The 14129-nt window shown below is 43.6% G+C and overlaps 2 protein-coding genes across 3 annotated transcripts in view; both read left to right on the plus strand.

Annotated features, from left to right (window-relative positions):
- The first annotated feature begins 218 nt into the window (after positions 1-218).
- LOC111961763 (betaine--homocysteine S-methyltransferase 1) lies at positions 219-6869 on the plus strand. Of its 2 annotated transcripts, XM_023984283.2 has the most exons (8): positions 1878-2123; positions 2645-2777; positions 3945-4057; positions 4379-4570; positions 4738-4885; positions 5138-5320; positions 5449-5677; positions 5897-6869. In XM_023984283.2, exons 1-8 carry the CDS (start codon positions 2094-2096, stop codon positions 6075-6077), a joined length of 1209 nt encoding a protein of 402 aa, XP_023840051.1. In that variant the 5' UTR covers positions 1878-2093; the 3' UTR covers positions 6078-6869. The 2 variants fall into 2 exon arrangements, with proteins under 2 accessions (XP_070298705.1, XP_023840051.1); XM_070442604.1 differs by lacking the exons at positions 3945-4057; positions 4379-4570; positions 4738-4885; ... (1 more) ...; positions 5449-5677; positions 5897-6869 and adding an exon at positions 219-1154 and having other exon boundaries at positions 2010-2123; positions 2645-2734.
- A 3068-nt stretch (positions 6870-9937) lies between these two features.
- jmy (junction mediating and regulatory protein, p53 cofactor) overlaps positions 9938-14129 on the plus strand; it is an 81079-nt gene continuing 76887 nt past the window's right edge. The window contains exon 1 of the mRNA XM_023984284.1: positions 9938-11469. Coding sequence (XP_023840052.1) covers positions 10570-11469 — 900 coding nt within the window. The 5' untranslated portion in view covers positions 9938-10569. The remainder of the gene's footprint in view (positions 11470-14129) is intronic.

A 14129-nucleotide genomic window follows, 5' to 3' on the forward strand; every position in this document is an offset into this window, starting at 1 on the left:
CGCCCTGACCTTAGAGAACCTTTTTATGTCTCTATTTTGTTTGGTCAGGGTGTGATTTGGGGTGGGCATTCTATGTTTTTGTATTTCTATGTTTTGGCCGGGTATCGTTCTCAATCAGGGACAGCTGTCTATTGTTGTGGGAAGTTGACTTTGTTAGTGGCACTTATGCCCTGTAAGCTTCACGGTCGTTTTTGTTATTTATTGTTTTGTTGGCGACATTTTAACAAATAAAAAGAAAATGTACGCTCACCATGCTGCACCTTGGTCTACTTCCTTTGACGGCCGTGACAGAACTTCCCACCACCAAAGGACCAAGCAGCGTGGTAAGGGGGAGCAGCGTTTTCAGGAGGACTGGACATGGGAGGACATCCTGGACGGCAAGGGATCCTGGACATGGGAGGAGATCCTGGCCGGAAGGGATCGCCTGCTGTGGGAGCAGGTGGAAGCATTGAGGAAGGCGGAGGCAGCGAGTAAAGGGGCCCGGCGTTACGAGGGAACACGGCTAGCAAGGAAGCCCGAGAGGCAGCCCCCCCCAAAAAAAAAAATTGGGGGGCACACGAGGAGATTGGCTGAGTTAGGTTGGAGACCTGAGCCAACTCCTCGTGCTTGCGAGCGTCATACTGGTCAGGCACCGTGTTATGCGTTGGAGCGCAGGGTGTCTCCAGTGCGCGTTCACAGCCCGGTGCGCTACATCCCAGCTCCCCGCATCTGCCGGGCTAGGGTGAGCATCCAGCCAGGACGGGTTGTGCCAGCCCTGCTCTCCAGACCTCCAGTGCGCCTCCTCGGCCCAGTATATCCTGCGCCGGCTCTACGCACAGTGTCTCCGGTGCGTCTGCACAGCCCAGTGCGTCCTGTGCCAGCGCCCCGCATGTGCAGTGTGAAGATAACCATCCAGCCAGGATGGGTTGTGCAGGCTCCAAGCTCGAGACCTCCAGTGCGCCTCCACGGCCCAGTGTATCCGGTGCCTCTGCCAAGGACAAAGCATCCTGTATGTCTCTCCAGCCTGGTGAGTCCTGTGCCTGCGCCCAGAACTAAAACTCCTGTATGTCTCCCCAGCCTGGTGAGTCCTGTGCCTGCTGCCAGAACCAGGCCTCCTGTATGTCTCCCCAGCCTGGTGAGCCCTGTGGCAGCTCCACGTACCAGACTGCCCATACGTCAGTACCACCCCCCCCCCCCCCATCTGATTTTGCAGTTATTTGTGTATTTTTTTCTTAACAGATTGGATGAGTTTAAGAATAATATTAATCAATCTAACAAAAACAGACAAAGAAACATATTTCTGCACAAACACTGAACACATGTTAGTCTTGGCAAAAGAGGTCCCACTTTATATCTGAAGGCTCTGGAATAAAATGTATAAAATGTGATCCTATTTTTTGGTGGTCACACATTACTTAGAAAACTGTAATTCCAAGTCATAATGGAAAGAGCTATTGCACATATTGATTGACCCATGCTAAATATCTGTGCTGTGGGCCTTCACTGAAGTTACAAACAACCATGATAAGCTATTGCACATTGCCCTGTATGCATCTTTCTTTTAAGTAAACATGCACTAGGTAAAATAACAAGTGTTCTTTGTGCTACATTTGCATTTATAGATGCAGAGAAAAAAGAGATCTATGCTGTGTTCAAAACAACTGGGAACTTATACATCTGCATTGCTTGCTATTTGGGTTGTAGGCTTGGTTTATGTATAGTAAGTTGTGACATCTGCTGATGTCTCCGACTTCTGACTTCAGTACGTTCAAAACAATTGGGAACTCGGAAAAAAACGAGCGACATGAAAAATAGTTTTGGACTGTCATCCAACTCGGAATTCCAATTAATGAACTGGGGGCTCTTTCTAGAGCTCTGAGTTTCCAACCTGGGGATCATTGACGTCATGATTTGACACCGTTTTTCCCCGAATTCCCAGTTGTCATGAAAGCGCCATGTGTAAGAAGCAGGAGCAGGCGGATCTGTGTGTGACATCACTGCGCACCACACCTCTCTTTTGGCTTATAAAGGCAGACGTTTCACTGCATCAAACACCAAATCTAGCCGAAGCGTTTGGTTGAGAAGGTGGATCTAAAATACAACTGCAATCACCAATGATCATGGCACCCGCTGGAGCTAAGAGGGTAAGTGGCGAATTAATATGAATGAACGTCATTGGCTGTATCCAAATGCATGCAGTCTTTTGCAGAACCTTTGCAGATGTGCTATGTATTGCTTCAACTATTGAGAAGTTCTTTGGTATAATGCGTAAGTTTTTATAACTATAAAAAATTCACCAAAAAACCGTGTTTGATGGAACAATTGTGACTTCTACTTTAACTATATTCTGTAACTTTGTTTTAGAGAAGCGTTTCCCAAACACGGCCCTAGGAGTTTTGGTGTATGAGTTGATAGTCTGAATCAACTGTGTAGTACTAATTTGGGTAACACGGCTAAGTTTAAGGGTCCCTAACCCACTGAAGTTGAAATGTTAAAATGGATAAGGGTTGGGGTTTACGGAAGGCACGTCCCAAGGACTCCTGATAGCACTGACCCTAGTTTACGGCTTGCTTATTTCATCCAGGGAGCTGTTATGCGTATATTAATTAAGCGTGCATATTTCATACTTGGAGAATGACCAACTAATTACGCAATGTTTGTGCAGAACATTCTGGAGCGCCTGGATGCAGGCGAAATTGTCATCGGGGATGGGGGCTTCGTCTTCGCCCTGGAGAAGAGGGGATACGTGAAGGCGGGTCCCTGGACTCCTGAGGCCGCCGCAGAGCATCCTGAGGCTGGTAAAATGAGCGCGCTTATCTAATTGCTTGGCTACCTGGCCTGGACCATGCATCAGCCATAATGCATAGCAGTTCGCGTAGCCTCTCGCCTACAACTTGTCCACCAGACGCACACTGTAAAGTAGTTAGTTCCGCTAACAACATTTTTGTGGAAATACTGTTATATTTTTAAGTTGTAAATCGTTTTTTGTCTTATGAACTTTATGTATTCTGAGCTATAACGATTGAAGTTACTTGAACATTAATATTTGTTGCAGTGAACATAGTGTCCCTAAAAAAGGTTAGTACTTTAAGTAGATGTTTTTCTAGTGTAAGTAGTTCTGATTACTCATTTTCAGTGGTGTCTTAATGTTTAGCCTAACATTGTTTTATGCGTTTGAAGACTTGCCACTTGAACCCCCCTTGCCAGGCATTCTTGGGCACCGTGCTCATTTCTCGAACAGTAACTGGTGGTAGAGCTGTAAGCATTACAATATGCTGCATTAGCTTCTGTTATGACGAGTGGGGCACATTACCTTGCTGATTGTGGGAATGGGTTGTCTCATTATTGAATGTCAGTTTTCACAACGGTTTTGATATTGTTCATTATCAATTACACATCATAGCACAACAAACTGCTTAATACTATTTTAGAAATGCGTTTCCTTATTAACACTCTTAAACAATGTATACGTATTGAAATGTTGAATTACCCCAAATCCCCCCAAAACAGAGCCATGTGGCACTAAATATTCTTAACTTGCAAAAAAGTGTAACTATTACAGCACAACACATACATGTCATTGTTTTACTCAAATATCAATCTCTGACTACTTTATTTTAAGTAAAGACAAACATAATACAATCAAGTAATAACAACTTATTTTATGAACGTTGGACTGACTGTAAAATATTGAATAATCATAACTTGTGAACTCTACTTTAGATTAGCAGAACACAAGTAAATGGTTATTTACTCTATAACCTAATTTGTTAACAGTACTCAAACATTAAGTGATAAATCTTATTGACATGAGTTGGTACCACTTTTATGCTTAGAGTTCTACTGACTGTTGGAGTAGACACTACTAGTTACTTTTTACAGTGCACGTTTTAACCAGACGAGGCTGAGGGCATTAAGTTGAAGTTGTAAATACTTAGCCAAAAGCCGATTGCTCTTACTTCCAGTGCGACAGCTGCACCGTGAGTTCCTGCGGGCGGGGTCAAATGTCATGCAGACCTTCACCTTCTACGCCAGCGACGATAAGCTGGAGAACAGGGGTAATGCTCAGCGCTTCACAGTGAGTATCTGTCTGCTCTGTTGGGAAAGCTCAGGGGGGAATGAATAAGCATGCCAGACCCATGCTACTGTAATTACCTTTTAGCCAAGCATTTCTAAGCAAGATTGACCAATGACTGAAAGAGCTTATATAAATTAATCTACCTGTAAATCAGTTTACTATATGTTTCTCAACGCCTGTTCTGTTCAGCTCCACTTTATTTCCCAATGTGGTGTTTAGCCTACTTTGCAGGTTTCACAATTGTGATATAAAATACATTGTACTGGACCTCAAACTACATCAATAAGGTTGTACACTAATCAATGGCTGCTTTGACACCAGGGTGCGCAAATCAACGAGGCTGCCTGTGACCTGGCCAGAGAGGTGGCCAATGAGGGTGACGCGATGGTGGCAGGTGGGGTCTCCCAGACCCCCTCTTACCTGAGCTGCAAGAGCGAGGCCGAGGTCAAGGGTATCTTCAAGAAGCAGCTCAATGTCTTTGTCAAGAAGAATGTGGATTTCATGATTGCGGAGGTAGGAATGTGATGTTGTACATGCGTATAGCACATTTTCTTATACACAACATACTGGTACTGTACGTCTCATTTTGACCTGACCGTTTCTATGTTCAATGGATCCTCACTTGGACAATGCTGTGTTTTTGGTCTTCACTTATTCACCCCATCTGTGTGTTTGTGCAGTACTTTGAGCATGTGGAGGAGGCAGAGTGGGCCGTGCAGGTGCTGAAAACGTCCGGGAAGCCAGTATGTGCCTCCCTGTGCATCGGCCCTGATGGAGACCTCAACGGTGTCAGCCCTGAGGATTGTGCTGTCAAGCTGGTCAAAGCTGGTATGGGACTTAATTTAACCATTAGATGTGCACACATGTTTGTTTTACTATCCTTGTGGGGACCAAGAAATTCGAGGTTGGACTCTTTTTCCTTAACCCTAATTGTAAGCCTAAAATAGCCTTTTCCTTGTGGGGTCCCTCCTTGTTTTACTATCCTTGTGAGGACTTCTGATCCCCCACAAGGATAGTAAAACCAAAAACGGTGTCAATAGTGATATTGTCTAACTGTCAACTCACTTTATCTGCTTATAGGAGCCAATATTGTTGGCATCAACTGCCACTTTGACCCCATGACCTGTGTGAAGACTGTGAAGATGATGAAAGAGGGAGTGGAGAGGGCAGGGCTGAAGGCCCATTACATGGTGCAGCCTCTGGGCTACCACACGCCTGACTGCAACTGCCAGGGATTCATCGACCTACCAGAATTCCCCTTCGGTACACACACGATAACATCTCCATCACAATCTCTCTCCTGCCCCCTAGTTGTGTTCTTTTTCTTCCTTTCTTGCCTCCCTCTTTCCCCCCCTCAACTCCCTCTTTCTGACTACATTTCTCTCCCCCAGGTCTGGAGCCCAGGATTCTGACCAGGTGGGACATGCACAAGTACGCCAGAGAGGCCTTCAACGTTGGCATCCGTTTCATCGGTGGCTGCTGTGGCTTCGAGCCCTACCACATCAGGGCTGTGGCTGAGGAGCTGGCCACAGAGAGAGGCTACCTGCCCGCTGCCTCCGTCAAGCACGGCAACTGGGGTGCTGGCTTGGAGATGCACACCAAGCCCTGGGTCCGTGCCAGGTAACGAGACCGTATACACCACAAGGGTACAAATTAATAAGATACCAGGAACCATGAAGGAATGCCAGTATATGACTCCAGTCCAAAATTACAAGAGTTAAATTATTTAACTCTAATCGGTACTATAAAACACATGAGGTTACATAGTACTGTAACATTTTAGTACCAGCTTATAACTACGTTTGGCGTATACATATGACCATCCTTCTCTTCCCGCAGGGCCCGCCAAGACTACTGGGAGAAGCTGAAGCCAGCATCCGGGCGTCCCAAGTGTCCCTCCATGTCCACCCCTGACAGCTGGGGTGTCACCAAAGGCCATGCCGACCTGATGCAGCACAAGGAGGCCACCAGCCTGGACGAGCTCAAGCCCCTGTTTGAGAAGGCAAAGGCCAGCCACTGATCATTCCTCCTGGGTAAGGAGGGAGGTGGAGCCCCTGGAGGAAAACCAGCCAGGAGGACGCTGTTCTCTACTCGTGGTAGGTGTATTGTGTGAGAAAGGCAGAGGGAAGAGCTCACACATATTCCGAGTTTACATACCAAAAATGATCAGATAAAGTCTTATTCTCCTGATTTCTAGGACCATCTTTTTGTCAACCAAAAGTTATTTTTATTGTCATTTAGATTTGCACCACCTGTACATAGTGTAGCACCATCGTATACTCTTCTGTAATAATTGAAGTAACATGTTATAGATTTCTCATTTCAAACTTGATATGTGCTTTACTTGGACAGAATGTTACAGGAGTCATCAAGCCAGTGATGTGTGGTGTTAGTGAAACAAACTAAAAAGCTGCTGTCGTGTCCACACGTCTCCAGAGTGTGCTGTTGATCTGGGGTGTAGTCATTACGCGGAGCCTGTTGCAAAACATTTAGCAACAACTGTTTACTCCAAACAACATTTGGCAACAAAACAAGTTTCTATTGGACAAATTCAGTTAGGTTTTGTTCTGCTTGCTTCATCATTTGTTTTTTTTTTAAACAGTTTCCGTTGCAAGAGATAATGAATACATCCCTGGTGCAATCGAAACCTAAGCTTATAAAGTGTTAACAAAACTACTGTGAACACAATGTTAGCTCTGGTGAAGAATGTAGCCTAGTTCTGAACACAAAATCTAGTGCCAAATATTGTCTTACCAAATGGAAGTATTGACTTCAATACTGTTTTATTTAATAAACTTCCACGTGACCTTAATGTTTGACTTTTTATTGTATTTCTTATTAAAACATTAGACATGCAAATGTTTTCTGAAATAAAAAAGAACCAAGTGTTAATGAACAATTACAGTAAATTGTGACATCAAAATAGAAATGATTCAATACAAATGAGTACTAAAAAGCAGTCATTCTACCCTTACAAAAAATGTCCTGCAGAAATATTCAATCATCTGAACAGTTTCTTTCACCGGCTGGGGCCCTCACCAACCGGCCATCTCGTTCATAGGGAATGTAATATGCACATTAAGCATTCTCTGAACTGCACATAAAACAACTGCATTTGCACTCCGTTCATCTGTGCATTGTGACACTGTAAATTTGTACATCCTTTGTAAATATTAGTATATCCATTGCTCATTCCCTTACGGCTCTGTTCCTACCTATTTTGTATTTAATGTATGTAAATTCCTGTCTGTATTTTAGTTTTAATGTCAGGTACAGTGCCTTTCTTGCTAGTGCTAACCCCAACAATGCAGTAATCAATAACTATGTAACACTAAATAACAAGGTAGAACCAACACACGATCTAGAAATATCAAAGTACACTATATACAGGGTCAGTTCCCGTACCATATTTACAATGTGCAGGGATTGATAGATACAGTATGTATAGGGGTAAGGTGACAAGGCATCAGGATATATGATAAACAGAGTAGCAGCAGTGTTTGTGATTGTATGTAGAAATGCATGTGTGTGTGTGAGCAAATGATGGATGGAGTGAATGTGTGTTGGAGTATCAGTGTACGTAGTGTGTAGGGCCCTGTGAGTGTGCATAGAGACTTGACTCACGGATACCGCTTGCTGTGTGGAAGCAGAGAGAACAGTCTATGGCTTAGGTGGTTGGAGTCTAGCGATTTCCCGGGCCTTCCTTTCACACCGCTTGAGAGGTCCTGGATGGCAGGGATCTTGGCCCCAGTGATGTACTGGGTTGTCCACACCACCCTCTGCAGCACCATGAGATCGAGGGCGGTACTATTGCTATACTTAAGCAGTGAACAGGGAGTACAGGAGGGCAATAAGTACGCACCCCTGTGGGGCCCACGTGTTGAGGGTCAGCGTGGCAGAGGTGATGTTGCCTACCAGCACCTGGGGTCAGACCATCAGAAAGTCCAGGATCCAGTTGCAGAGGAAGGGGTTCAGTCCCAGGGTCCTAAGCTTTGTGTCGAGCTTGGAGGGGACACTGGTGTTGAACAGTATTCCTCTTATTTAGGTGGGTGAGGCCGGTAATGGAGTGCAATTGAGACTGCCTCGTTTATGGATCTGTTGGGGTGGTATGCAAATTGGAGTGGGTCTGGGATGATGGAGTTGATGTGTGCCATAACAAGCCTCTCAAAGCACTTGATGATTACAGGTGTGAGTGCTATGGGGCGGTAGTCATTGTGGTATGAAGACTTAGAGTCCTTAGAGCAGCGTTTCCCAAACTCGGTCCTCGGGACCCCAAGGGGTGCGCGTTTTGTTTTTTGGCCCTAACACTACACAGCTGATTCAAATGATAAAAGCTTGATGATTAGTTGAATCAGAGGTGTAGTGCTAGGGTAAAAACCAAAACGTGGACCGAGATTGGGAAACGCTGCCTTAGAGTTCTTGTCTCTAAATGTTGTCTGTCACTAGCAGCACCATATTACCAAGTAAAATTCTGAGTGTGTAAATATACTTGACGAATTAAGGTAATTCTCATTCCTGCAGTAATTACCATATCCTGCAGGAATATCAAAAATCCAGGACTGAGTATAGGAAAACATGATTTAGCAGACGCTCTTAACCCAAATTGCGCCTGTAAGTCGCTCTGGATAAGTGCCTTGCTGAAGGGCTCATCGTCAGATTTCTTTACCTAGTAGCGTCAGCGATTCGAATCAGCAACCTTTCAGTTACTGGCCCAAAGCTCCTAACCACTAGGCTACCTGGCACCCGTTCACAAAAACAAACATTCCTCCAGGAAATGTATATTTTAGTTTTCAGAATGATGCAATTTTTACATGGTAGGCTATCTCTATGTAACTGTGCTATATAGTGTGACTGCTTGGTTTAGAGTAGACTAAAGCAGTTTGGCTGCATACATTTTAGAGACAAAGTATGCCATCAAGTGGACAAAATGGAAATAACCTTGTAGTATACTACTGTGAAATAAACTATCATCTGTAGGTGGCAGTGTTGGGCCATGTGGCCCACTATCATCCCGAGTAGGCTTCAGTATCATCATAACAAACAATGACTGTTTCAAAGGCAAAAGCAGCAAGTAAAAACGAATTAATTCATGATTTACAAAATATATTGTAGCTTAATGGCTAAAAGTTTGTTTGTACCTTGTTTTGTTTTGCTACCATGTTGTATTGCTAACATTTGTTGTCATGTGGTGTTGCTACCATGCTGTGTTATGTGTTGCTTCCATGCTATGTTGTCTTAGGTCTCTCTTTATGTCGTGTCGCTCTTGTCGTGATGTGTGTTTTGTCCTATATTTTTATTTTTAATCCCAGCCCCCGTCCGCGCAGAAGGCCTTTTGACAGGCCGTCATTGTAAATAAGAATGTGCTCCTAACTGACTTTCCTAGTTAAATAAAGAATAAAATAAAGAAAAGTGGAAACGTCTGTCATTTAAACACCTCCCAAATAAACAAAACAGATTTTCAACGGTGAGTCCTCAAAACATCAAATGAGAGTAACCTAACCATTCAGTTGATTCTGTCACTGGCAACAAATGGTCTGAAGTTAATGAAAAATGTATCATTTGATTATTTAACAAATTGTCACCACCATGCTTGTTGCTATGACCCTTTTATGTCATGGTGCTTTTGTTATTATTTTATGTATTAGTTCAATGCAGGTCTATATGCTACATTGACAGAGTGAAAGTTGTATGAGCACAAATGATTACTTGCCAGGGCAAGTACTAGTTGTGTTATGCATGATTTATAACACATTAATAAAGGTTTATATTAAAAGTGATTTGATTAAAATAAATAGGGATTTGTAGGCTACATTTGACTTTTTGTTGTTGTTAATTTCTGCGTCACCACGTCCACTGCGTGTCCCACGTGCAGATGTTTAGGTCCTCGTGCAGAACTACGTCACAGCACTTCGCAGTTGGAAGAAAAACGTTTGAAAGAGGTAAAGATGCGACATCAAAACAACAATTTATCGGATGGAACAGAGGGACAGCTCATGGACAATATCCACCGGTTGTCTTTGGACTATTAACAATCTAGAAACAGTAAAGACAGTATTTCCGAACATTTCAGAAAAGTGGTTTGTTCAGAAAATCCCCCCCGGGTTTGACAGCACAGCAGCTCTCAACCGTTTCACTGCTTGTAAACAGATCCTCACACGTGACGATGGGAACCGCGGCTCTGCATTGTCTGTAGTCGCACAAAGGGAGCCATCCAGCGCATGTAGCAGGCTGGTGAGCGAGGCAGGTGGAGAGATGACAAGCATGCCAATTTACGATAATAATTAGACTCTTACGCTTTTCGTGTCTGTTTTGTTCTTATGGATGTAGGCGAGCTTTTTACGTTCAGAGGGTAATCAACTCCAAGCTTGTACACAAAGCTAGCCACGGCTGGTTTTCTGTAATCTTTTTGGTTAACGTAGCTAGCTAGCTAGCCTTTTTAGCTTCAGCGGAGAACTGTAAAAAGGGGTATTTGTGTGTGAGCTCACTAGCTCCGTTTTTACTGGCTGGATGAGATGTCATTCATGATGGAGGATTCTGTAGAGTCGGACTGGGTGGCCGTTCGACCAAATGTTTTCGACGAAAAGGAAAGACACAAATTCATTTTCATCGTTGCTTGGAACGAGATCGAGGGAAAGTTCGCCATAACCTGCCACAATAGAACAGTACAGAAACGGACAGCATTTCGAGATTCGCTATTGGAAACTGTCGAATGCGACCTCGTATCCCCCGTCACCGTCAAACTAGCCCCCGAGGCAGACAAACACAAAACTCCACTAAAAAGTCCTACCAAAAGGAAAGATGACATCTCCACATTGGTTAAAGTTAGATCTAACGTCAGCCCGAAAGAAAAAAAAACGACAAAGAGCCCCATTCGAGAGAGAACGGCTGCGGTGGGTGCCTCGTCAAGGCCAGCCGAGAGTGTTATCAAAACACTGGGGTCTTGGGACATCGTGTCCTGCAAGGTGACCGACATTGAGGTCCTGGAACCAGCGGATGTCCCTAGTTTGCCTCGCTCCCCGGATGATGGCGACGGAGAGGAGTCGGACAGCAGCCGAGAGGGCTACAGCTGGGCCGGGCTATTCTCCTTCCAGGACGTCCGGGCAGCCCACGTTCAACTCTGCGCGGTCAACTCGGACCTGGAGCCCTGTCTGCCCCCCTTCCCTGAGGAGCCGGTGGGCATGTGGACCGTGCTATTCGGGGCCCCGGAGGTGTCCCAACGGGAAACGGATGCTCTGTGTTACCAACTACAGGTGTACCTGGGCCATGCTCTAGACACCTGCGGCTGGAAGATCCTTGCCCAGGTGCTTTTTACGGAGAGTGATGACTCAGAAGAGTACTATGAGAGTTTGAGTGAGCTGAGACAGAAGGGGTATGAGGATGCTCTCCAGAGGGCCAAGAAACGTCTCCAAGAGGTAAATTAAACTTCACTCCGGTCTCTCAGCACCCATGTTTTATTGGGGAATAGCTAAACGTTGTGAACAACCAGTCTCCAGACAAAAATAACAAGTGTAGCTACATTAATCCTCAACTGTTCTGCATCACTAACATTACAACATAGCTGCCATAAATTTTGAATAACACAAGAGAATTGATTTCATGCCATCATATTATCATCATTCTGGTCTCACAATGAAGAGTATTTAGTGTTTCACATGAAGGAGAATGCCTGGAGAAACTCCTGACACTCTTTACTGTGTTTACAATTTTTGTTTCAGCTGGTATTACTGTACATTACTGTATACACACACACACACTGTGTCCATGGGCTGGTGAGATCAAACATGCATGTCAGGGTCACCCAACCACATGTCGTCTGTCCCCATCTCTCTCAATTCTATTCAAAGGGTTTTATTGGCATGGGGAACATACATTGCCAAAGCAAGTGAAATGGATAATGATCAAAAGTGAAATAAACATCTGTTGCTCTAAACTCCACAGTCCCAGGCCTGTAATATGATCAGGCCTGGCCCCTGCCCTGACAATCCAGTTCTTGCTAGGTGGAGGGGAGTCCATGGTTATAGTTGGATAATGGGGTATGGGTCCACCACACTTGAGTCATGCAGTTCAGCAAACTTAGTTTAAATGTTATCATTTGAATGGCTACCATGATGACAAGAAAGGACAATCAACATTCTAGTAACAAAGACCAGTGCCTATGGGGGTGGATGGTAAAGCTCCTCCTTTAGGGCAGCTCCTACTATCACCCTGTTATAATCATCATCGTTATTGTAAGTGCTAGGGCACGCTTTATATAAAAACTATCCGCTCCTGCTTCTCTCTTTATCTCCCACTCTATCTCTCTCTCTTTATCTCTCCACTCCCCTATGTCTGTCTTCTCAATCTCTCTGTCATAGTGTGTGTGTTTGAGTCAGAGACCACAGAACATCTGCGCAGGCTAGGACAGGGCAGGACTAACCGGTGCAAATAAGACTCACAGTTACTCACAATCAGGCTATTGCTTTGGTGTTACAGAAGGGTGTTTCACTCATTATGAGGACTAGATTGTTATTGGGTAGGCTAATGCTAATTATGTTATGACAAATGTATAAACATTTGGCTGAATGTGGACTGATTTGTACTGTGTGAAGAGTACACTGTCCTTTGTTTTTATGGAAAAACTTGGGTAAGAATGATGGCAGGATGTTGATGGCAATGGAGGTTATTAGGTTATTACTGGAAAGATCTTGTGTATTCCCTATTGCAATGATGACCTGGTTTGACTCCGTAAGGTGTTTCTTCCTCATGTCTGGACTGAGAGAGAGACAGAACACTGTGTTTTCATATTGTAGGTAAATGAGGCTCATAAAATAACTAGGGTAATGCCTCATCTAGTGTGTGTGGAGGTGCCTGCAAGTGACTTCACATTAGAGGTCGACCGATTAGGATTTTTCAATTACGATACCGATTATTGGAGTACCAAAAAAAGCTGATACCGATTAATCGACCGATTTTTATGTATATATTTGTAATAATGACAATTACAACAATACTGAATGAACAATGAACACTTTTATTTTAACTTAATATAATACATAAATAAAATCTATTTAGTCTCAAATAAATAATGAAACATGCTCAATTTGGTTTAAATAATGCAAAAACACAGTGTTGGAGAAGAAAGTAAAAGTGCAATATGTGCCATGTAAAAATGCTAACGTTTGAGTTCCTTGCTCAGAACATGAGAACATATGAAAGCTGGTGGTTCAATATTCCCAATTCTTCAATATTCCCAGTTAAGTTTTAGGTTGTAGTTATTATAGGAATTATGACGCGTCGACTATTTCTCTCTATACCATTTGTATTTCATATACCTTTGTCTATTGGATGTTCTAATAGGCACTTTAGTATTGCCAGCCTAATCTCAGGAGTTGATAGGCTTGAAGTCATAAACAGCGCTGTGAGCAAGCATTGCTAAGAGCTGCTGGAAAACGCAGTAAAGTTTGAATGAATGCTTACGAGCTTGCTGCCGCCTACCACCGCTCAGTCAGACTCCTCTATCAAATCGTAGACTTAATTATAATATAATAAACACAGAAATTTGAGCCATTAATATGGTCAAATCCAGAAACGATCATTTCGAAAACAAAATGTTTATTCTTTCAGTGAAATACGGAACTGTTCCGTATTTTATCGAACGGGCGGCAACCCTAAGTCTAAATATTACTGTTACATTGCACAACCTTCATTGTTATGTCATAATTATGTAAAATTCTGGCAAATTAGGTCTCAAAGAGCCAGGTGACCCAAACTGTTGCATATACCCTGGCTCTGCGTGCAATGAACGCAAGAGAAGTGACACAATTTCCCTAGTTAATATTGCCTGCTAACCTGGATTTCTTTTAGCTAAATATAAAAGGTTTAAAAAATATATACTTCTGTGTATTGATTTTAAGAAAGGCATTGATGTTTATGGTTAGGTACATTCGTGCAACAATTGTGCTTTTTTCGCGACTGCGCTTTTGTTAAATCCTCCCCCGTTTTGCGAAGTAGGCTGTGATTCGATAAATGTACAGGCACCGCATTGATTATATGCGACGCAGGACAAGCTAGTTAACCTAGTAATATCATAAAC

Source organism: Salvelinus sp. IW2-2015, linkage group LG4q.1:29 (genome assembly GCF_002910315.2).
Source record: "Salvelinus sp. IW2-2015 linkage group LG4q.1:29, ASM291031v2, whole genome shotgun sequence".
NCBI lineage: Eukaryota > Metazoa > Chordata > Actinopteri > Salmoniformes > Salmonidae > Salvelinus > Salvelinus sp. IW2-2015.

What these genes read in the sequence shown, in the direction of transcription:
- LOC111961763 (XM_023984283.2), top strand. Translation starts at nt 2,094, where the DNA reads ATGATCATGGCACCCGCTGGAGCTAAGAGG. An exon ending in TGTCAAGCTGGTCAAAGCTG is followed by an intron (nt 4,886 to 5,137) that starts GTATGGGACTTA and finishes ATCTGCTTATAG; the next exon opens with GAGCCAATATTGTTGGCATC. An exon ending in CCTACCAGAATTCCCCTTCG is followed by an intron (nt 5,321 to 5,448) that starts GTACACACACGA and finishes TCTCTCCCCCAG; the next exon opens with GTCTGGAGCCCAGGATTCTG.